The sequence below is a fragment of the Macrotis lagotis genome, chromosome 5, assembly GCF_037893015.1.
Source record: "Macrotis lagotis isolate mMagLag1 chromosome 5, bilby.v1.9.chrom.fasta, whole genome shotgun sequence".
In the NCBI taxonomy this organism is placed as follows: domain Eukaryota; kingdom Metazoa; phylum Chordata; class Mammalia; order Peramelemorphia; family Peramelidae; genus Macrotis; species Macrotis lagotis.
In genome coordinates, this window is record NC_133662.1 from 237,521,385 (window position 1) to 237,546,628 (window position 25,244).

The 25,244-nt window shown below is 44.0% G+C and overlaps 1 protein-coding gene across 5 annotated transcripts in view; it reads right to left on the bottom strand.

Annotated features, from left to right (window-relative positions):
* Window positions 1–25,244, bottom strand: part of RAB11FIP4 (RAB11 family interacting protein 4) — a 172,765-nt gene that overhangs the window by 24,201 nt on the left and 123,320 nt on the right. Inside the window, exons 1-2 of one of the 5 annotated variants that reach the window (XM_074188985.1) lie at window positions 8,585–8,657; window positions 6,556–6,739 (exon numbers count right to left, since the gene is read on the bottom strand). The exons of 2 other annotated variants lie outside the window; for them this stretch is intronic. Coding sequence is in view for 1 of the 3 variants with exons in the window: in XM_074188983.1 (XP_074045084.1) it covers window positions 8,585–8,749 (165 nt within the window). In the remaining 2 variants the exon portion in view is untranslated. Of the gene's footprint in view, window positions 1–6,555; window positions 6,740–8,584; window positions 9,304–25,244 lie in introns of those variants that run through there. 2 more of the 5 variants (XM_074188983.1, XM_074188986.1) reach the window with 2 other exon arrangements.

The window sequence follows — 25,244 nt, forward strand, 5'->3', positions numbered from 1 at the left end:
AAGGATGCTGGACCCAGCCCTACAGCCCTGGGTTTCCCTGGGAACTTTTACATATCTTGAGTCTTCCAGACTGGTCGTCAGGTAGATAATAACTGGCAAGAGGGTTAAGGGGGTAGAGGGTGGGGCTGGGTCCAGCCAGCACCTGTTGGATCTGGGAGGTCTAAGCCTCTGCCCGTAGACTGGTTTCTTGTGCATTTCAAGGGGGCAACACTGACCCAACACAAAGGACCCCAAAGTCACTTGTACCATTATAGGAAGTTGGCACCTGACTCCATAGACATCTGAAAGGAGCACCATGCTAGGACCAGGGGGAGAGAGAGAGCTTGGTGTGCAATGTCTGACAATGAATGCCCCTGGCAATGCCCCTGGCTCCTCAGGGGGAGGAGGGAAGAGAGGAGAGAAAACCAAGTCTAATGAGTCAAATGGTCCCCAGCCCCACAGCTTTCCACCCACCCACCTCCACCGGGCAAAACCTCCTCCAAAGACAAAAAAAGATCTCCACTCCCCTGACTACTACTACGGCATCTCTGAGATCATCAACCAACTAAAGCCGCACACTGGAGATACAAAACCAAAAATGAAACCTTTGAGCCTCAGAGAACTTATGCTCTATCAAGGGAAACAACACGGCTTCCATATGAAAGATGGGATTTGGGACCAGACCTGTGATTTCAGTGATATTTGAGAATTTGCAGGACGATGAAAAAAATCTCTCTCTCCAAGGACACCGTCAGCCTCTTCCTCATGCAGAAAAACTACACAGAAGAGAGGGACGGAGAGACAGATTCTTCTCATTCCAGAAGGCAACACCAGCAGATTCCAAATTCTGCCCAGCTCCAGGTGGCCAGCACTGGTTTTTCTGTTCTGGAAGAGTTCTTTCTTTCCCACCCTTACTCTCCCCTCTCAATCCTATTTAATACCCCATTTTTTTTTTTTTTTGGTTTTTGGCAAGGCAATGGGGTTAAGTGGCTTACCCAAGGTCACACAGCTAGGTAATCATTAAGTGTCTGAGACCGGATTTGAACTCAGGTACTCCTGACTCCAAGGCTGGTGCTTCATCCACTTCGCCACCTAGCTGCCCCTAATGACCCATTCTTAAGGATGCTATAAGATGGTATATAACCTCCCTTAAGGAGCATGATTGGAATGAGCTGGCAAGGGCTCCATACCCTTGCCTTGCCCATCCCCAGTCCTCTTAGTGATGCTCCATTCTCTTTAAAACAACATGAAAGAACTAGAGGACCAAGCCTGCCTCAACAATATATGGTAAAAATAGCTTTGGATAGCACAGCCTTCCTGATTGATCCCCCAACATGCCGAGGATTCGGCATGGGGAGGTTGAGGGAAAGCAAACAAGGGTGGGGGGAAGAGAGGAAAGATGGGCAAAACTGCCTGGCCTCAGGAACACATTTCTTCCAGTGTTTAGTGATGAAACCCGTTATCAGAAAACGACATCAAGATATTTAGCAATGAGACAGAGAATGAGGATGTCAAAGCCCGTTCCTTTTTTGAGGGAGGAAAAAAGTTTCATTTAGGAAGATAATGTGTTTTGATCATGGGGTGGGGGTGGGGGAGTGAGGATTATGGTCAAAACAAAGACAAGGGTCCCAAAGTCTTTGGTGAATTAACTAGAGCTCTGTTGAGTATAGGAGGGGTCTCTCTTCCACACTCCAGCTTCCACTGGGATTGGGTCATCTCTCCACTAATTCAGAGGCAGCCCCCCCCCATGATACCGTAGTTCACTTTCTGTGCAAGGGTGTGACCTTCAAAAATGTATCCACTGACCTGATGGTCAACTCCAGAGAGTGAGGACCCTTTCCACCCTTGACAAGGTTAGCCTTGAGGTCAAAGGCGGAATCCCTCACTCGGCCACATTGGAAGGACATGGTTCACGGACATGGGCTCAAGGAGAAAGGTAGCCCTATGGCTTAGTGCTCAACCTAGAAAAAGGCTGTTGTTGGGTCATGTTCAACTCTTTCACCCCATTTGGGATTTTCTTGGCAAAGATGCTACAGCGGTCTGTGATTTCCCACTCCAGTTCATTTTACAGATGAGGAAACTGAGATTAAGTGTTAAGTGACTTGCCCAGGATCACAAAGTTAGCTAGGTTAGATTTGAACTATCAGTCTACTCTATTCTCTGTGCCACTAGCTGCTCTGGGTTAAGTAGACTCCAGTTCAAAGGTGGACCCTCTGTTCAAATCCTGCCTCATTATGTACTAGTGGCGTCACTCTGGGTAAGTCACCTTTCTGGCCTTGGTTTCCTGTAAAACAGGATTATGAGGATCAAATGGGCTAATAGAGAGTTCTTGAGTGTTATTTTAACTATGACTCCATGTGACCTTGGGCAAGTCACTAACTTGGCTGATACTCCACAGCCCCTTCTGGGGACTGAACCTCTCCCAGCTCCAGACCGGGGAATCTAAAATCTCTTTGAGGCCTAAGAATGATTCTTGGGCCAACTCCCAGAGCCCTGGATTAACTTCTTGTTAATCCAACTTGTTGGCATCCAACAAGCCCAAGTTAAAATGTCCTCATTCGGAATTAACCCGGCCCCATTGCATCAGGGGAAGGCCCCCGGGCAGATGCCTATCAGGGAAGGCCGGACTTGATAACCCATGCAGGAATTTCTGCAAAGGCTGGTGGAATGCAGGTGCTGGCCACACACCAAGGGCCTGGGGGGTGGGGGCTGCTTATCCAGGGCCCCTTCTGTCCCAACTCACTAAACAAAACCTTTGCTCTGAGGGTTAAGGAGACTTTCTCCTTTCCCTGGGACCTCAGAAGCAGCTCCCGATTGGAAGGGACCCCAGAGAAAACTACAGACCGAACAGGGATCCTCTCTCCCCATGGAGAAGCAGTGGCCAGGGAAAGGGGAAAGAAGACTAGAATTTTCACCAGCTTCCAGTCTGATTGAGACAGAAGCAAGCAGAAAAACAAAGACAGAGAGACAGAGGCAAAGTCAGGTCAAAGAGTCAATGAAAGGGGGGAGGGGAGAGACGCAGAATATCAATAGAGGCAGAAGGATACCAGACTTTATAAGACAACATTGTCTTAGTTCTGGAATTGGGTCCTGGATTTGTATGTCAGCTCTGTCAACTCTTCAGCAAGTCACCCCTTCCCTGGGTCTCAGTTTCCTCCTCTGTAAAATGAGAGCTGGCCTCTGAGGTCCTTCCAGTTTTAAGGCTAAATTTCTAGAGTTACCAGATTTGATCATAATCACCAGGTGACTCAGTCCAGTGTAGCAAAAAGTAGTTAAGTTTTAGGAGGCCTGGTTCCCCATGGACCAAATATCCAAACACTCTCAATTCCAAAGGGGATAGGGGAAGCCCCCTGTGAGAAAGTGGCCCTCTGCAGACATTATTTATCCTCACACTAACCCTAGGAGGTAGCTGCTATTATGAGGATCATTTTACAGATGAGGAAACTGAGGCAAACAGCAGAAAAGATAAGGAAGAAACCCACGGGCTTAATAAGAAAAAAGTAAAATAATTAGCTGAAAGTAGGTGAGGTTGTAGCAAGATTGTAAAAAATCCTCAGGACTATCCAAAAGTCTGATGAGATCGGTAAAAAAGATCACCGAGTAATGACCAGTGAAGATGTAGTCATGATGGCTTTGGGGCTTTTTCTGAGAGGACTGAGGTTGAGGGTGACACAAGACTGAGGACTGGTCCAACCCATGGAAGCTCAGAGTGGGGAGGTATTCTGAGTTCCCAGGGAAGATGAGGTCAAAGTAACTTTTTTGAACCAGAGTTCCCTCGACTAGGCTAATAGCCCCAAGGAAGCCAGAGATAGGGTCCCACATAGACCAAATAGTCAGACTTTCTGGTGGTCCCAAACAGCCAGTAGGAAAAAAAAAAAAACAAATCTCCCCCCCCCCAACAAAGGTGCTCATTGATGATGGCTAAACAAACTGTGGTATATGGTTGCAATGGGAAATTATTACTTCATTCTAAGAAACTGATGGCGAAAACGTTGATCAAGCATGGGCAGATGACTGGGCCAGGAAAATAATACACAGTTCCTTCAACAATGGAATGGGATGGAATGCCTTACAATGACCTAGCTTGGCCCTGCCAAAGAGAGTTTAATGATGAACAGTTACAAAATCAAAGAGACAACAAAAAGCCTAGTGACTCCAGGTGATAAGAGTTGGTAGTGATAAAACCACGTAAACCAACTGGGCGGCTGTAGAGACAGACACGAGCCCCTTAGAGTTCCTGGGAGAGGAATACTGAAACAAGAAATCCTTAAGAGGTGACCTGGATATACCAGCAACTGAGAACCCAGAGGCAAAATGGAGGAAGGGCTGGGGGGACACCTTGCCCGGACTGATGACCCATGATCAGGTGTCCAGCCTGCTTCAACTCTTTGGGTCTGGTGATGCTCGAAGGGTTTGGGAAATGTCTTTTGTGAGCAGCTCTCCCCTTGACCACAAGTGAAGAAAACCCACAGAGCAGGCCAACACCCTACTCTAGGGCCACAACTTTGACCCTCCTTTATCAGTGGAGAGGACAAAGGAATAACCTTTCTAATCTTAAATAGCAGAGAGAATCGCCTCCCCATTGCTGTAAACTGAGCAATATTTGGGTAATGGGGTGGGGGAAGGGGACCTCACAGGTTCCGCCAAAGGAGTGATCCTTCTGTCCCTCCTTTCTTTACAAAGGTAGGGGACCACAGAAGACTATATATGTGGTCGATCTGCTTCATAGAACAAAGGATGGCTGGGAAGAAGCAGGGTTTCATTTGGAAATGATTTAAGCTAGCAATACAGTTTTAAAAAATGACTAACCATGGAGTCTAAGTTGACTGGGAGGGGAGCAAGTGACAGTCAACAGGATGAAGAAAATACACAGTTAATAAGAAATTAGGTATGAACAAGAGCTGGAGATGAGGAACCGCAAGGTTGTTCACTGAAAGGGGTCCCTCAAGTTTGGAAATTTTGGAAGTGGAGCTGTTCTGAGCCAGTCTAAGGTGGGTCCATGCCAAGAAGAGAGTCAAGGCAACCAAACAAGTCAAATAAGCTTCTATTAAGCCCCCTCAAGTTAATCAGTCAGATCAACAATTAAGCACCTACTGTGTTCCCAGGTACAGTATTAGGGACTGAGGATATAAAAAAAAAAAAGGCAACAACAGTCCCTGCCCTCTAGCAGCTTATAATAGGGGAGAGTATGTAAAAAAAACTCATTACATATTAAGTTAAATACTAAGTGATCCAAAAGGAGAAGGCACTAATGGTTGGGGGGGGGGGGGCTGAGAAAGGGTCTTCTGAAACAGGACTGGAGAAATGAGGAAGCTGAGGAACTGAGGTTAAGACCTAGCAATGGTCTGAGGAGCAAGAGTTCTGAAGTGGGGGTGTGTGGCTGTACATACATACATACATGTATGAAACAGACTGTGACCCTCAGGAAGTCACTTCATCTCTGCCAGCCTCAGTTTCCTTATCTGTAAAATGGGAATAATGCTTGCACCTCCCTTCCTGGGTGTATGAGTATGTATGTAAATGAATGTACACAGACACATACACACACACACACACACACACACACCTCTAACTTTCCCCTACTTTGAATTTCGTTTACTATATACCTACATGTTAACTATTATTATGAGGGGCGGCTAGGTGGTGCAGTGGATAGAGCACTGACTCTGGAGTCAGGAGTACCTGAGTTCAAATCCGGTCTCAGACACTTAATAATTACCTAGCTGTGTGGCCTTGGGCAAGCCACTTAACCCCATTTGCCTTGCAAAAACTAAAAAAACAACAACAAAAAAAAACCCCCCAACAATTATTATGGAAACTAGGTGGCAGATACAAGACCTGAATTCAAACTCTGTCACAGATGTCTACTCACTATATAACCTTGGGCAATTCACATCACCTGCGTGCCTCAGTTTCCTCATCTGTAAAAATAATATTAGCTCCTCCCCTCAGAGGGTTACTGTGGAAATCAAAGGAGAATCTATATAAAGAAAACTTTTTACAAACCTCAAGGTGTCATACAAATATCATGATAAAAGCTGATGGCAAGGCCAAAAAATGAAAGATGCTCAGAGCCACATTCAGCTGGCGGGGAGCTCAGAGAACATCTCCCCCACGTTTACAAAAAAAATTCTAAGGCCAGGAGAAGGGAAAAGAATGTGCCCAAGGCCAGTAGTAATAGGGGCAGAACCAGAATTCAAACTCTGTCCTCCTACCCCGGATCTTGGGTTCTTAGGAACTGATAGAATGACGATTGCAAGGTTTAGAGGCAGGGAACCTCCAGCCCTCGGATCTTATTGGTCCGGCATGTCCAGAAGCAATTGCAGGTGGATTTGAAATTCAATAAATCTAGTGAATTTTTTAGGGGCGAATTAAATGATTGAACAAAAATAGCCTGTGAATGATGATATAATATTCAAATGGCCCTCAGCAGATAACTAGGTTCCTCAGCCCTGGTTTAGGGAAAAGACCTGGACCTGGAGTCACTTTGCCCAGTTTCTAACAGGGTCCAACAGAACACACAACCAAGCTCCTAGTGCCACGCTAGGGGCAAAGGCCACGTCCTTAGTCCCAGACCTTTCAGGATGAGTTCTCCATCTTCTGCTCCAGGACTGGCAGTCCCCAGCAGCTAGCTGGAGGCAAGACGGGCAGGAGAGACCAGAATCCCCACAGGCTACTTCATTCCAATGACCCCAAATCTTCACAATTAGGGAAAGGAGGCTTGGGAGAGGGGGTGTGGCCTGGCTCCTGACTTAGGGGCCTAAATAGGATTGAGGAAAAAAGAGAATCATTAATACATTCTCGATTTCGGCACCCTGCTATTTAAATAGAGTCCGAACACCTAAAAGCTTTAGTCCATAACTGCATATACCAAGAGTGTGGGTGAAGCTAATATTACCAGAGTCCCAGTCATCTTTCTACCTTCAAACCCAACTTTCCCAGGACTTAAAACTGAAGGATTCTGAGAGATCATCAAGCCCAAGGGATGTTAACATGAAGATTGTACCTCTCCCCCCTCTTCCAACATCCACGGAGAGGTTCCATGGGGGGGGGGGTAGATCTATCAACATGTATGGGAAAATAATTGTTCAGTCATTTTCCAGTTGTGTCCGACTCTCTGTGACCCTTTGTGCGATTTTCTTGGCAGAAGCACTGGAGTTGTTTGCTATTTCCTTCTCCAGCTGATGAGGAAACTGAGGCAGACAGGGTAAAGTGTGCCCAAGGTCACACAGCTAGGGTCTGAGGCTGAATTTAAGGTGAGTGGTCCTGACTCCAGGTCAGCTGCACCACCCACTGAGTCACTTTCCCTAACCTCTAATTGAAAATGAGCAAGTCCTTTATTTAAAAACTTGATCCCAGAATGGGACTCCCACTATCTGACCAAAGCGATCTTATACACAAGGAAGGTTGAAATGGCCTTACTGTAACCCAACCCTCTCATTTAGCTGGGGTAAAAGGGAGGGAACCCCAAGTCTTTAAAGTTCCAGAGGCATCCAAGCTTTCCCCTTTTATAAAAGGGAGCCAATCACAGGTGTGAACAACAGGAATTCCCTCCGGCAACCACCTGGACAACCCTCCTCCTCCTCCTCCTCCTGCATGGCCTCCAGAGGCTTCCATCCCCAAACAGGACAGCTCAACAGTGAGTCAGTCAGGGGAAAAGACATTGCTCATTAAGAAGTCTGCGCCACTGCTGTGCCACAGTCGTTATTTTTGGTAACTGAAATCCAGGGCAGATGGATTTCTTCTGTTGTGGTAGGGTGAGGGAAGCGCAAGACACAACCCCACAAGCCCCAAACTCATGCCCCTTGCTCATCGAGACAGGGCACCAGTTCTAATTCAGATGTGGCACATCCCAGAACGTCTCAGAGGACATGTCTATGCAGTCGGGAGTGGGCATTGGGCTTTGCTGGCATAGGGGGAGCTTTGGACCTCTTCAAGGCAGCTCTCTCCCCTCCTCCTTCCATCAAGTCTAAAACTGGAAGAAGCAGCCTTGACCTAGGCCCTGAAGGACTGAGGAGACATCATCACCAGGGCAGGGTTCAGAGACTACCGTACCATACATGCTGTAGGAGAAATTATTTTGAGCTGGGAGGGGCCTCAAGAGTTACCATGTCCCAATCACTTCAGTTTATCAATGAGAAAAATGAGACCTAAGGAGGTGAGATGATTGGCCCAAAGTCGCCCATACAGTGATTGGCAAAGTCAGGTTCTTTGACTCCAAATCCAATTTACTTCTCACTCTATGACCCAGTCTCCCCTGATGCCCAGGGACTGAAAGACTGGGGGAATGCTAGGAAAGGTCCAGAAGGAATAAATGGTGGGTCTACCTTGAAAAAAAAAACATTCTATCATAATCTTAACAAAAAGCTCTAATCCTGTCCTTTTGGGAAGGAGAAAGTCAGTTTCCCTTACAGCTCACTGTGAACAAGACCTACAAGAACTGCCAAGGGCCTGGACAACTTAAGCTAAAAAGACTCCAAAGTGGAGTTAAAATGGGCCGGATCAAGAGCTTCTCTGGCTCTCTGAACAGGAGGCTATTTTCAGCTACAAAAATTACAGCTTTTTAAAAAATGTGGTTGTTTGAAGTGAGGGCTTAATTACTTACAGAGTTTAGATTTGAGGATGGCTTGCCTTTGGGGTTTCTGATTTTATTTTCACCAGGACAGGAGGTGAAAATGAGAAAGTCTAGGACAGGAGCCCATTTGCATCCAGATGGCCAAGTGTCTCGTCCCTCCGGCAGGAGGGCTGGTCCAAAATGCAAGATGCTCATACACGTGGCCTCTGCCACCGGCCAGGTCACTATCCACTGGGACCGACTTCTTAAAAGGGGAAGAGGACCAATCAGGACGGGGACCCCAGAGGAAAGCGTGTACGGAATCACAAGGGGAGAATCACAGCTCCAGACTGGGCAGTGCCTTGCCAGCTCTTCCTGCCCAACAGTTCCCGTATCCTGCCTCTCCCCTCTATTCCTACAGCCCTCCACATCACTCCCCTGGTCTTTTATATCAGTCCCTTAATGGTCCCTTTGCTTCCAACTTCTTCTCTCTCCAACCCATTATGTTCATCGTTGCCAAATTGATATTCCTAGAGCAGAGGTGACCGTGTTACTCCCCAGTTCACAATCTCCAGTGGCTCCTTGTTGCTCTAGGATAAAATACAAAATTCTTGGCCTCCCATTTAATATCCCCTTCCAGAGAACTCTCAAAAATATTTCTAGGTCTTTTGCCTTCCACCACTCTCTAATCCAGTCAAAGCAGTTTGTTGGATGTCTCGGATAGAGCAATGCAGCATAAATGATAAGTGCTCTGGACTCTGTTGCTTCATCTGTAAAATGAAAGAGATGGATTGGATGGTTTCTGAAAGCCTTCCAGTCCCAGTAGCTATGATCCCACAAACAGCCATCTGTCTTCTGCCTTCTCCCTGATTCCTAGAATACGCCCCCCCCCCCCGCCACCAGCCAAGCATCCCTACCCTCTTCGAAGCACCCAGCCTAGCCACTACCTCCTACTCAAGGTCTTTCCTGATTTCCCCCACATCCTGGATAGCAGTATTGTCTTAGTTGTTTTTTTAAACTGTTTTATTTCTTTAAAAAAAAAAAGGTGGGGGAAAAAAGAATGCTCCAATCCTTCCTTCATAGAAGAGGCGGGGGCTTATGGGCATGTAATATCACATATACTACAGACAGGTTGGTTGACTTTGCTGAACTGCTGTGCCCACTCTCTTAAATATATCTCTGTTATAATCATTACATGGAGCTGAGGAGAGGAAGGATATATTCACAAATGAAGCTGATATTAAAAAACAAATGGCATTAAAAATTTTGAATTGGAAAAAAGGTGTTTGAAAGTATTGTTGGGCGGCTAGGTGGCATAGTGGATAAAGCACTGGCCCTGGAGTCAGGAGTACCCGGGTTCAAATCTGACCTCAGACACTTGATAATGACCTAGCTGTGTGGCCTTGGGCAAGCCACTTAACCCCATTTGCCTTGCAAAAACCTAAAAAAAAAGTATTGTCATCCCATCCCAATATCCCCACTTTAACTTATTTGGTCCTGACTCAGAGGTGGTATTATTCTATTCTTACCACTAGGTCTCTTAGTGGGGTGATATTATTATTACTGGGTCTGTTAGGCATTTGGTAGTTCATTGGCTCTATTGGTAGGTGCTACTGTTATAATTACTATTACTGAGTCTCTTAGTGAGGTGTCTATTGGGGCAGTATTTCATTGGCTCTATTAGTGGGGTGCTATTATTGAGTCTTAGTGGGGTGATATTTTTATTACTGGGTCTATTAGCAGGGTGATATTTTTGCTGGATCTATTAGTGGGGTGCTCTTAGTGGATTTTCCCCAATAGAGACACCACCTAACCAAGTGTAGCTCAAAAAATAAAACTGAAACCAACCATGGGACATGTAAGACAACATACGCCTTATTCTGAAACTTGCCCCCCCTCAACAGAGAAAAGGGAAGACTAGCTCCATCACTCAGCACTCTCAATTGAAATTTGTCTTTGCTTCTGTATTTATCCCAAGGACAATGCAAATGCCAAGGATGGGGTATGACAGGGTCCTTTGCTGACACAAGTTGGCTCAGGGAGTAGGGCGGGAAGAGGAGGGGTGTTTGATCCTAGATTCCAGTAGGCCAGAGAGAATCTGGGTCTAGGTAATGCCCTCAAACAAGGCTGATTCAACATCAGAGCTATAACTTGGGAGTCACATCTGGCACTGAAAAGTTAAATTCGGGGCAGCTAGATGGTGCAGTGGATAGAGTATCAACCTTGGAGTCAGGAGGACCTGAGTTCAAATTCGACCTCAGACACTTAATGACTTAGTTGTGTGACCTTGGGCAAGTCACTTAACTCCACTGCCTTGCAAAAAAAAAAAAGAAAGAAAGGTTAAATGCCAGTGTGACAAGTCACTGGGAAGAAGAAGGGCTGGATGTGAACTTGGGTCCTCCAGATCCACCATCCTGCACACAGTAAGCTCCCAGTAAATGTAATGGTTTGACTGGAACTAATGAAGTTGACCAAAGCCAGACATTCTCCAACTCTATCAACCTGAACCGAAAGAATAGTTGGTCTAAGTGTCCTTTAGCTGGAAAACAAAAATAACATTTTGGGAAAACAGTCATATTAGGGTTAATTTACTGAGGCTTTCAAAACGCTTCTCATCTTGAAAAGGAACTCGATGAAATCCAACTAGGCAGGAAGAACATCGTCCAAGCGCACAGCCCTCATTTATTATCCTGGCCCCGGAATGCCAACCTCTCAACTTCCAGTTACGGCAGCCTGCATTTGCTGCATTCCCCCACCCAGTTAAAGTACCCCAATTCCCTGAATTTAGGGAAGAAAGAAACAGGACAGTCACACTGTCTTGTTTGCCCACGGTTGAATCCAAACTGCTTCCTTATACCAGGGTACTCCAATAGAGCAGCTAATGGGAAAGCAATTGGAAAGTCAGGCCTGGAACAGGCACCCAAGCCAGACAGGCAACAACAAATTCCCCTCTCTATTCAAGCAGACCGGACCTGAATCTCCACTCCTGGCTCTGCTCAGGTCCTACAAATCCCCAAAGCCCTCCTCACCCCCTGACATGACCTGGCTTTCCTGGTGAGCGGCAAAGTGAGGCTAGAGACAGGCCTGAGCTCATTCAGTGGTCTGGCAAGATCTCTGGTGCCCTACTTCTCTCCATCCCTTCAGCTGGGCATGGCCAGACAACCCAAATGCCAAATGCCACAGAAGCTTCTTTGTTCTACAAAGAGATCACCAGTAACAGAGAACCGGTACTCAATAATCACAGAGACAAGAGAGAAAAAGGCCAACTCCTGGGCCTGAGCTACCCAGTCCTAACCCTGTCCATCTTCTACCAACTCTGAGTCTACTGCTTCCAGCCTCTGTTTATTTTCTTCTGGATGCCTGGGACCCTGCTGCAGTCTATGAGGGCTCTGGTGATGGTCAGAAATAAAAGATCTTCAAGGCTACAAGTAGTCTGCTAGGTGAATAAGCTGTCAGGGATAACCAATAAAGGCTGCGAGGGACCACAGAGCTATCTATTTCAACTTTCTCCATTTTAGAGATGAAAAGACACACATCCAGAGAATTAAACCACCACCCAGCATCACACAGGTGGAAAATGTTGGTGGAGAAAAAGACAAAACCACCACCCAACATCACACAGGTGGAAAATGTTGGTGGAGAAAAAGACAAAACCACCACCCAACATCACACAGGGAGACACAGACCCAGGGGGACAAAACCACCACCCAACATCACACAGGGAGACACAGACCCAGGGGGACAAAACCACCACCCAGCATCACACAGGGAGTAAATGTTGGAGGAGGCAAAGACCCAGAGGACAAAACCATCACCCAACATCACACAGGGAGTAAATGTTGGAGGCAGTATCAGGGAAAAAATGATTCTCCAACCTGTGCTTTCTTCTCTCTGTGGAATTCAACCCTAGGTTGAATAAGAATGGTTTTGATTTTTTTTAAAACTACAATTCTTTCTTGCTACAGCTCCATTTCTTTTGCGCTCAAATCCCTTGTGAGTAGGGATGCTGAGAACTAAAGCAGAAGGAAAAATTTTTTTATCTCTGGGACCTGGTCTGAGATAAAGGCGTGTAATGAAAGAGATTTTCTAAAGCCTCAACACTGAGTCAAAAGAAAGAGCCAGAGAGAGAGAGAGAGAGAGAGAGAGAGAGAGAGATCTTCCCAATCAAGTTAATGCAGTAGCTTGAACTACATTAAGTAGATAATGAAAGAAAAATTTCAGGGTGGCTAGGTGGCGCAATGGATAGAGCACCAGCCCTGGAATCAGGAGGACCTGAGTTCAAATCTCAGACACTTAATTACTTAGCTGTGTGGCCTTGGGCAAGCCACTTAACCCCATTTGCCTTGCAAAAAACTAAAAAAAAAAAATCTCTTAGTTCAAGGGGAAGAAATCTGGGTTCAACTAAGCACCTACTCTGGAGTAGTCCTTAATCCCTTCTGAATTTATTTATTCATCCTCTGCAGGTCCTTAATGGAATAACTAACTTAGGTCACTCATGCTAATAGCTGAAGGACATGGAGTAGAGGAACAAAAAGTCAAAACAACAAAGTTGGAGTTTTGCTTTTTTTTTTTTTTAGGTTTGGAAGAAAAAAACAAGGGATAAGGGGGTTCACATTTCACTTGGTCTGAGGAACCTAGGAAAACTCCCTCAAAGGTTTAGCATCAATTTCTCATGGACAGCTTGATGGCATTGGGCCAGGTCTGAAATCACAAAGCCCCATCTTTCCCACTTACTAGATGTTTGACCTAGGCAAGTCACTTAGTCCTATGTGCCTCAGTTTCCTCATCTGTCAAATGAGCTGGAGTAGAAAATGGCAAACCCCTCCAGTATCTTTGCCATGAAAACCCCAAATGAAGTCCCAAAGAGTTGGACATGACTGAAAAATAATGAACAATTCCATATATAGGCCACAATGCAGCCAAAAATAAAATTCGCTCACATTTTTTTTTATGTATTTAAAACTTTTAAGTCTGAAAGGAGGACCATAGGCTTTGGCAGACTACTGCCAAAGGGGTCCAGTTCACCAGTTCTGGCTGGGACATGGATAACCCACAAAGTCCATGGATAAGAGATTGGCTATCTTACTCAGTTATCTCTGGTCCCCCACTGGAATAATGGGATGCTTTAATCGCATGCTGCTAATGGCCCTCTGCAGTGGATGCATCATCGGGTTCAGGCCCGGCCCCACTGCAGTAGTTAAAGGTTGATGGCACACAGTGACTTCAGAACTTTTGGACACCAAACTAGAGAATGTGAGGCAGAACATCAGAAAGGAAATTAATACATAACTCCATTCCCAGAAAACATATGCAGAACAGATAGAGAAGCCCTTTACCACCCTCTCTAAATGATGCTTGGAATAAATCTCCTTTTCCAACCACCCAGGAGCAGAGTTAGACTTGAGAGGACTCTTGCAGACCATCAAATCAAACCTCCTGCCATTTTACAGAACGAAATAAGTTGACCAGGAACATTCAGTACCTGAGTAGGCCCAGGATCTCACAGCTAGTGTCCAATATGGGATTGGAACCTAGGTCTTGCTGACCCCCAAGTCTAGTGCCCTATCTTCTTGACCATCTCTAGATATTCCTGAGGGGAGCAGGGAAAAAGGGGAAGATAAAGAGAAATTTGTCCTCCTTCCCCACCCCTAATGAAAATACATTTGGAATGAATGTTGTAGGAGTAAATGAATTCAAGAAACCTGATTGAAATTTGATTGCCCCCTTTCCCCCCACCCAGTAGGAATGATCAAAGGAACATGTCTCAGTGTTTTCAGAAATGGGAGGATGGCCACAATACTGAACCTAAATCAAAGGATTCTTAGAAGTCATGAATCCAATCCCATTGTGTTACAGATGAGTGAACTGAGGCACAGACAGATGAAGAGACCTGTCCTCCCTGAGAGGATATGGATCCAGGTCTTCCTCACTTCACCATCCAACCCTCTATATTACATTGTCTCTTACAATGAAAATCTATCCTTGACAAAGCAATTAATAAAAACCTGAGAAAGTTGTGCCGGGAGGTGGTTGGCTCCCCATCATTGGAGGTCTGTAGCTAGAGACTGGATGACTACTTGTGGAGAGGCATTGGAGAAGGGACTCCTATTCAGGTCCAGGTATGGATGAACCTTGAAGTTTCGCCTCCCCTTCATGTGCACTACAGGTTCAGTCAATCTGAATCGGCTATTCCTCCAACTCAATATTTTCATCTCCCATCTCCAAGGCTTTGCACCGGCTGTGTCCCATGCACTCCCTCCACCTCTCAAAATCATTTATTTTCTTCTAAACCCTGCTCTTCTACTTGCGAGTGTCTATTCCCTCCCAAAATGCCTTGGATCTATCTATTATATACCTGTGTACATTTATGTTGTTTCCCTCAGAGAAGGGAAGGCAGGCACAGTTTCACAAAATGGGTTTTTAAGAAATGTTTGTTGTTTCCTTAGATACTCACTAGTCTCTTCTCTACCCTAAGACTCCAGATCGCTCACTACAGGATCTGAAGGCATCACCATTATAGAGCCCTTGAACCAACCAACATGTGGGTGGGAGAAGGGGCTGAAAGGTACCTGTGGGGAGCTCACTGGTCATCTCTTGGGAAGGAGAGAGGAGGGAAGGGGAAAAAAGGAAAGGAGGAAGGGCAGGAGGGGAAGGGAAGGGGAGGAAGAGCAAAAGGTAGGGGGATGGGAAAGAAGGCAGAGGGAAAAGAAAGAGGAGAAAGGGAGGAGGAGAGGAAGAAAGACAAAGAGGGGATGGGGAAGGAAAGGAAGAGGAAAAAGAAAGGCAAGAAGGGAGGAAAGACAGAAAGGGAGGAGAGAAGGGGAAGGGGAGGGGTTTTCGTCTCCATTTAGCTCCAGATTGCTCCCAGGTGTGTGCAGCCACCAAGCCAAGCCTGAGAATTTTAATAGGCGAAATAAAGCCTGTGTCCCTGGCAGCCTCACTCTTCCCCCAAGCTGTCTTTCCCAGCTGGTGATACTGGCTGAGGGTGAAGGGTGTGTGTTATCTGGGGGGAGGGGTACCTCCCTACCCAAAGAGACCTTTTTTCCCAGGGGTAGCAAAGCCTCCCTTCACACCTCTGGCAGTGCCCCCCACCCCCCCATCTGCCCTGCCCCTGAGCAGCTTTAATTTTAGCCCTGATGCTGCGACACCTCCCAGGCCCCCTCCTGGGGAAATGACTTTGCAATTAATTCCCAGCCTCCAACATGGCTCAAAATATACACCAGCCACTTTCTTGTGACATCCAGGGAGACTGGGCCAGTCCTGAACACACACACACACACACACACACACACACACATACATACATACATACATACATACCACAGAAACAGGAAGATGTGAAATTCCATTTTTAAAAAAAGTCTGTCTGGCAGAAGGGGATTTTTTTTCCTACCTCCACATCCTCCCCCCTTCCCCTGCCACTTCATCTTTTCCTTCTCCTTGCTGCCTCACCTCACCCCCATCTACTGGTCACTTTTCTCCCACCCACATGATGGACATCATGATCCCAGCGGAGCCCTGGCACCTACAAACTCTGTCTTCATCTATAAAATGGGGGTGATGCTTGCCCTACCTAGGTCTCAGTTTCCTCATCCTTAAAGACAGGGGGTTGGCCTCTGAAGTTCCCTCTGGTAGAAAGTTTGGGTGGCTTAGAGGAGAAGCTGTAAATCCTTAGTCAGCCAAGAGAATCTTCCCTGCTGTTTGTAGACAGGCTATGGCCTTGATCTCTGGCCTTTGCCCCCAGATGAAGCCTAAGGAATTCCCATTAAACACATTAAAGATTTTTGTTTCCCTTTTGAGGGATCAAAGCTCAAAGGTGGAAAGATCCCCAAACCCCTTATTTAATCATCAAGGAACAGGAGAGGGGCCCCAAGGAGGCTAAGGGACTTGTCCATGATCACACAGGTATTAAATGTCAAAGGAATTGCAGGCTGCCCCCTAAAAACCAGGGCTTTGGTAAAGATTTGTATAGAAAAGGAGAGAAATGTTTTTAAAATTAAACATTAATATTTTTTTAAATGAAGCAAGGGAGGAAGGAATCTTACCCCAAAGAAAATCATTCCCCAACCTATGATATTATGCCTAGGCCCCTTTTACTTCTCATTCTCTTCCACCTCCCTCTTTTCTCCCCCAGAGAGAACACATCTGTGATAACCTCTACGTGACTTTTATTTAAATGAGAGAACACTCTCCTGTTGGTTGAGAAATAACCCACTAGGTTATAAAGAGAAGCAGGTTGAGTCAGTAAGAACAAGCTTGTCTGTTATGTAAGATTATTTTTTTAAGGAAGTCAGACCCCTGGGATTATCATCCCAAGGTTCAGGGTCTTGGCCAGCTAAACTGGCCAGACTGGGGGTGGGGTGGGCCAGCAGCGGTCCCCCTCCCCCCCACCTCAGCATCTCACACAGCTCCCTTCTATGCTTCTTACCTGGGCAGGAGAATCAAAGGTCTACCACATACTGGAGAACTGGACTACCATTAGCATCAGGTGAGCTTAATAAGTGATCCAGTGTGTCTGCAGCCCAGGCTGCTGGCTCCAACTGCAGAGGTCAGCTTAGAGACCAAGCCCCAGCTAAATGGCCCAATCCCCAAAGTCTAAAGTTAGAGACACCTCAACTCCAGACCATATCTACACCTTCCTCATCCAGTCAAATGAGTCGGCTTGACGAGATGCCTCACATATTGTCCCACAGCTAAAGAGTAGATGTATGCTGGAAGCCTCAGTAGAAATCAGGCCAATCCAACCAACCATTCATTAAACATCTACTAAGTACAAGAATGTGTCCTTGGGACCCATCTAGGACTCAGCCCCAAAGATCAGAGTCGGAAGGGTCTTTGCAGCCCTCCAGAGTCTAACCTAAACCCTTGAGGCATCCCTGATACTGGACATAGATGTCCAATAAGTGGTCCATCAGCCTCTACTTGACAGCCCACTTAACCCCCCTCCAGTCTAACTGTCATCCTGGGTCCTTTGCTTATGATAGTTCAGTCCTGTGGGACTCTTCCTGAACCATTTGGGGTTTTCTTAGCAAAGACCCTGGAATTTTTTGCCATTTCCTTCTCCAGCTCATTTTTATAGATGAGGAAACTTAAGCAAACAGGGATTAAGTGACTTGCCCAAAGGTCACACAACTAATAAGTTATTGCCTATGACAGGCCTCAAGGTTTTTCTATGACCTAGAAGTCCTCCAAAAAAAATGGGAGGCAAAGGGAAAGGGAAATTGTGCATCTTGGCTTTGCTGGGGAAACCCTGCAACCTTTCTTCACCTGTGAAACTATTATAAACATATTTACATTACTCACCACTTTTCAGATTTGTGGAAGGGAGTAGGGAAAGGGTTGGATTTGGTGAGAACTCTCAGCATGGAAATACTGAGATGTTCATCAATGCAGATCTAGGATGTCTTACTAAGTTCATATGACTCGGGGCTGCAAGGCCAGTGCCCAGAATGCTCTCCCACCCTCATTCCCAGTCCCTCAGAATTCCCAACTTACTTCAAGACCCAACACAAACATCACCTTTCCTTATGCTCAACCTCCATCCCCAGCCCCAGTCACTAATGCCTTAACTCTGAAGTCACTTTCCATTCATACTCCCCCATAAGAAGGTAAGCTCTTTGGGGGCAAGGAGTTCTTGTGTTTAGTCCTTTCTGTGGGTCCCCAGACTAATAATAAACACATTGTCCAGCAAACCATTATTAAATGCTTGCTGATTGATTGGGGGGTCATCTAAGGAGCAGGTTGCCTACATATAGTAGAAGGTGCTAAGTAGAAGATCCCCTGCGTTGTACACCAAACCCACCGTCAAGGAGAAACCAGTCTAGAATACGAAAACAATTATGGACAAACAAGATATATATATATATGAATCAAACAAAAAGTGGGACTTTAGCTGGGACTGGAAGGAAGCAGGGAAGCTGGGAGAACAGAATTCTAGGCCTAAGGGACAGTCACTGAAAATGTCCAAAACTGGGAAGATGGAATGTCTTGAGGAAGGAAGAGCAAGGAGGCCAGTGTCAGTGGACTATAGAGAAAGGGGAATTGGGGGAAGGGTGTATTGAACTTTAAAAAAAATCGTTTTGAACCTTTTTTTAAATTTTGAATTCCAAATTCTCTCTTTCCCCTTCCCCACCCATTGAGAAGGAAAATATATATTAATTATACATGTGAAATCATGAAAAACATTTCCATGTTAGCCTTGTTGCTAAAAATAAAATAAAAAAGGAAAAACAATAAAGGATGCTTCAACTTGCATTCAGAGTTTATCAGTTCTCTCTTTTTTCATCCACAGTCCTTTGGCTCATTGGATGGCTAAGGAGAGGAGAGCGAACATCTTTCAAAATGAGGTGATCATGGTTACTGGGCACCATGCTCTCCTGGTTCTGCTCATGTCACTGCATCAGTTCATATAAGTCTTCCCAGGTTTTTCTTAAGCCATCCTACTCATCATTTCTCGTAACAAAATAGTACTCCATCACGATCACATACCACAATTTTTCAATCATTCCTCAACTTCCAAGATTGAAGTGAACATGGAGGGACCTAGGAATGCTCAGAGGTAGGGATGGGGAGGGACTATAGTTCCATCATGAGTAATAAAGAGACTATCAGGATAGGGGAAGAGGGTCAAGCAAGGGGGCCAACCTGGTGGGTCTTCATCGAGTTTAGCTGAAGTAATGAGCCTAGAAAGGGAGAATGGAGCCAGATTATGAAGAGCCACTGGAATTTACTGAGGAGAGGGGTTACCAGGTCAGACCTGTGTATTTAGGAATACCATTAGAGCAGCTGAAGGGAGAATGGAGGATTTGTTTTAAAAAAGGGGGAGAGCAATTAAGTCTGCAGCAATAGCTCATTTTTTTCTGGGGTTTTTATGAGAAGCAAATGAAATTCACAACAGATGAAGGCAGAAATCAAAGGAAATAGTTAGCCATTACACACCAACAAAACTCAAAACTTAAACGAACATTTATGAAAACATCTAGTTCCCAGATGAATAGAACAATGAGGAACTTAAAACCACCCAATTTCAGAAACAGAAAATGAACAAGTCATAAATGAACTCTCAAATGGAAAAAACAACCAACCGCCCCCACCATGGGACTAGGTAGATTTACAAGTACATTCTTTCAAGGTCTAGTACTAAGGCCAGAAGAAATTAATTGAGGGAATAAACATAGGAAAACAGAAGGCAAAATTACTTCTATCTGGAGATAATATGATGGATTAGAGAAGCCTAGATTCAATAAAAACATTAATTGGAACAATTAGTCATTTCTGTAAAGAAGTTGACTAAGAAATAAATCCCAAGTGATAGGTCTTTCTGCATGGCACTAACAAAACTCAAAGAGAAGAGATTCCATTCAAAATTGCTTTGGGAATCAATCTCTCAAAATACAAAACTCTCTTTACAGAAATAAATGGACCTGGGACTTAATGGGTAGAAGTAATTCTCAGGTCAGGAAATTCCCCTTACAGTCCAGGTTGCACCTTTGCCTCAACTTAAAAGCCTTTAACAGAGCTGCCAAGCACCCAGCACGGCTGGTATGTGTCAGAAGCAGCAGCTGCACCCAGGTTTTCCGGGCTTTGAGGATGGCTTTCTAACCACTGCAAAGTGCTATGCAAACCTTAAAGCTCTCTATAAATGCGAACTATAACTGACGATGTTGTTACTGTGAGAGCTATTGTTATTATACTATATGCCTCTTACTTTATGGAACTAGATAAAATATAAAATCGATCTGAAAGAACAAAAGGGCCCTTTCAGGAGAAAATATTTTTTTTAGGTAGTGAATCAAGGAGTTTTAGCATTGCCACAATAATCATCAAAATTAATTCATGGGAGGCAGCTAGGTGGTGCAGTGGATAGAGCACCAGCCCTGGAGTCAGGAGGACCTGAGTTCAAATCTGACCTCAGACACTTAATAATTACCTAGCCATGTGGCCTTAGGCAAGCTACTTAACCCCATTGCCTTGAAAAATCTAAAAAAACAAAACAAAACAAAACAAAAACAAAATTAATTCATGGCAGTTAAGAAAACAGAAAAAAACTGACTAATGGGGAAAAAACTTGGTAAGCAACCAAACACAAAACCTAGTTCAATAAATCTAAACAGAAAGTACAAGGTCTACTCATACGACAAAAAGTGTTAGGAAATTTGGAAAAGCAGTTCAGTAGAAATACAGCATAGATGAACACTGAAATATAAACTGCTCCAAATGGATGCATGACCTAAAAAGTCATAATGATGCTACAATTAAGGAGAAGAATTAAAGAAGGAACTTTTTACAATTAACGAGAGGGCAGGGACTCTTAACATTTCCCAAAATATTTTGAAAACTGTATTTCAATATATGTCTTTTGTAGTCCTACTATTTTGTGTTAATGCATTTAATTTTAAAATGTTTGCATGTTTCCAATACAATTGATTTCTTTTGTAATCCTATATATATTTTAAAATTTTTATATTTAAAAAACATTATTCTGACAAGGAGTTCATAGGCTTCACCAGACTACTACAAAAGGGCCCAGGACAGAAAAGTTGAAGAACCCCTGGGTTAGGGGACACATTCTTAACTAAACAATGGAAGTGATCACAAAAGTGAAGAAGGGCAGCTCTGATCATATAAAAATTGAAAAGTCTTTGCATAAACAAAATCAATGCAGCTAGAATCAGAAGAGCAGTTCACAGACAAAAAAAATTGTAGCAAATTCTTTTGCTAAAAGATCTAACTGAAATATAAATATATATACATATAATATTTTTATAGGGTATATATATTTATAGATATATATCTATAACTACATTCACACCCTATTTATCTACATATAAAATATATATTTATATCTATATCTACATATAGTATATTTATATACATTTAGAGATATATAAATGGATATATAAAAACACAATTATATAAAATACATACACATATATTTATGTATACAAATAGACACACATATCAATATAAACAAAAGCTGTTTCCCACAGACAGAAAGAAAAAATATAAGCTGTCAACAACCATATTAAAAAGATGTGTGGGGCAGCTAGGAGGTGCAATGGATAAAGCACCGGTCCTGGAGTCAGGAGCACCTGGGTTCAAATCTGGTCTCAGACACTTAATAATGACCTAGCTGTGTGGCCTTGGGCAAGCCACTTAACCCCATTTGCCTTGCAAAAAAAAAAAGATGCGCCAAATCACTAATAAGAGAGAGGTAAAATAACTGAGGTTTCACTTCACATTCAAAAGGCACAGGTGACAAAAAAAGGACAATATGATAAGACAGTCATACTAATTCACTGCTAGTGGAGCTGTGAATTAATCTACCAAATTCTGGAAACAAAATTTGGGTTAAACCCAAAAGGTCATCAGATTGTACATACCCTTTGACACAGCTATGATACTTCCAAGGAGGTCAAAAACAGAAAAAGAGCTTGAAAATGCAAAAAAAAAAAAAGAGTATATATATATATATATATACATATATATGTATATATACACACACACATATATATATACATATATATGTATATATAAAATTTACAGCAGACTCTAATAGGATGGATAACACAGTGGATGCCCATCATTTGGGTCATGTTGACTAATGGTGGTGTGGGAAGAAAGAAGATGCTGAACCAAGAGGGAAAAAAAAGGATGATTTGCATGAACTGAACTAGGAGAACAATTTACATGGAAATAATGTAAAAGAAAGCATTATTAAAAGGACTTTGGAATTCTGATCCATGCCATGACTCGTAATGGAGACACCTTCCCCAGGGAGCAAACTTAATTTGTTTTGCTTGATTATACTTAGTTGTTCCAGGGAAGAGGTCCATCAGTGAAAAATAATAATAGCTGGAGGGGTTTTGAACACCAATAAAAAAATTAAGTGCATAAACCCAAAAAAGACCCATTGAGGGAACAGGAAAGTACTTTGTCACCATAATGGGCTGTGTGAGTGGTTAATAATAACAGAAGTCTAATCCAGTATTGGGACTAAGCAGGCAGCTACTTAAAATATATATGATGGGAGGAAAAAAATTCAGGTTCACTTTTTAAATATTCTGTTTTAATAAGAAAACATGTTTTTATGCCAGAAAATTCTAATCTCAGTACTACCGGTTTTTATTTTGTGGTAATGCAAAATATCAGAGAAAATAGTGACTATGCAGGAGGGAAGACATGGATCTCTAGCTTGCATGGGGCAGCTATGACCTGACCTGAGCTGGGTAAAAGCCCGGAGGATAGAAAATACTGCTCCAAAGAATGGAATCTACTGGGGGAGAGGGGGGGCTTATATTTAGGGGAAAGGGATAAGAAGTAGAACTGATGAGGTGGAGTACCTCACAAACCTCTTCTCTCTCACCTGGGCCCCACTTGCCTCCCATTGAGATGTTCAATCATCCTATGAGTAGCAATTAACTCTCATGGAAAAAAATGGGTAGAATTCACCTCCCAGGCATCTAAAAGTTATTTTACAGATCTTAAAATGCTAGTTATCTGTCAGAGATTATTACTCAAATTTTGGAGCTATGTCAAAAACCCAAGGATGAAAGGGACCTTAGAAGCCAACCAAACCTGGAATTTTTCATGTTTCTAGGGTCATGGAACCCTTCTCAGAACTGTTTTTAAATGAATAAAATACAGAAGATTACAAATCAGTCAACACAATGGAAATTAAATCAAAATTAATTTAAAATAAAATTTAAAAAATTCATAGACCCTAAGTTAAGAACCCCTGTTCTAGTCTTGCTTGCCCTTTTATTTTTGGGGTGGGGGGTGGGGAGCAAGGTAGTGGAGTTAAGTGACTTGCCCAAGGTCACACAGCTAGGTCATTATTAAGTGTCTGAGGCTGGATTTGAATTTAGGTCCTCCTGACTCCAGGGCCAGTGCTCTATCCAGTGCGCCACCTAGCTGCCCTCCCCTCCTGCCCCTTTATTTTTACAAGTGAGAAAACAAGTCCTGGAACTTGCGGGTGCACGTGTGCACACACACGTGCACACACACACACACACACACACACACACACACACACAAAAACACACCAGGCACCCTGCTAGATCCAGTGAAATAAAGCTTATGCTCCATCAGGACACCTTACTTGTCCACACCTAAATGTATATTAATACAAGGTGAAGTAATCTCCCTAAGATCATACAGGCAACTAAGAGGCAAGATTTAAATTCAGGTTCCTCCACTGCAAAGCGAGGGCTCTTCTCCCTAAGGTATCCGGCCTTTTTAACTCCCCTAATCCCGTCACTAGTTAATATTTAATCCAGTCCAGCCTACTCCTGTGACCTCACAAACTATCCCTTTAGTCCAGGTCATTCATCTTCAGCCCAGCATCATCACCCCTGTGAAGATTGATTCTCCTAGCTGTTATATCCCTTAAGTAAAAGAATGAAAGCACGGGGGGTGGGGGTGGGGGTGGGGGGCTTTCTGAGCCTCAGTTTCCTACTTTGCATACAACTGCTCCTGAATTTCTCCAAGGTTTCACAATACAAAAAACCCTTAATCTAGGTCTGTTGCTTTTAAATGTATCCCTTCCTATCCCGTGTGCTTTGGGGCAGAGCAAGGTGACAAAGGTCTCTAATCTGAAGGCAGAGCACTCCTATGATATTCTAGATCTCCTCCACTGCCGGGTTCTCTCCTCTAATTTCTCAAGGTAGGGGCTGGCCGGGGGAGGAAAAAAGAGAAAAAAGCCTCCCTGCAGTGCCCCAGGTGTCAATTGACAAGGGGATGGCTCTAATTAAGCAGGCCTCTTCAATTAGGCTGAATTAGTCATGAGGCCTTAACAAAAGTAGGAGAACACAGGATGGAGTATCACACCAGAGGAAGACCTGTGACAGCCTGTTAGCATCTCTGGAGTCCCTGGGGCGATGAGGTCAAATCCTGCCCATCTGGAACATTTGGAGCGATTGTGCCCATCCTGCGCATGCCTGGCTATTTCTGGTGGTCTCCTCCATTAGAATGAGAGCTCCCTGAGGAGGGCCTGTCTTTGCCTTTCTTTGTATACACATCAATTAGAACTGGAGCTGGTACACAGTAAGCGTTTAATCAATGTTTGTTGACTGACTTCTCCAAGTCCTGGTTTCCTCAACTGTAAAATGGGGATAATAATACCACCTCCCTAGGCAGCACTGTTGGGCATGTCCATAAAATGCTATGGAAACAGCAATTATTATCATAAGTCACTTGCCTTCTCTAGGCATAACCACCTACCTATACAGGGATGGTGTGAGGAGCTAATCAACAAGAGTTTATTTATTAAGTGCCTATTACATACACACACATATATATGTATGTGTGTATGTATGTATATATACTATAAATACCTACTATATACTGTGCTAAGAGATGGATTAAAGGAAGCACAAACTAAATGGAATTTAATATCATTAAAAAAATTTTTTTTATTTTTGCAAGGCAATGGGGTTAAGTGACTTGCCCAAGGTCACACAGCTAGTTAATTATTAAGTGTGTGAGGCCAAATTTGAACTCAGGTCCTCCTGACTCCAGGGCCAATGCTCTATTCACTGCACCACCTAGCCACCCCCTAACTTAATATCATCTTAAACAAAGGTCATTCATCTGAAGTCTCTGAATTTTAAAGTTGTCTAATTCAATAGAAATGGTTTCCTTTGTAATCTGATGTAACTTATTTTATGAATGCAAATTCATTTCTCTGAGAAGAGGGCCCCAAAGCTTCAGC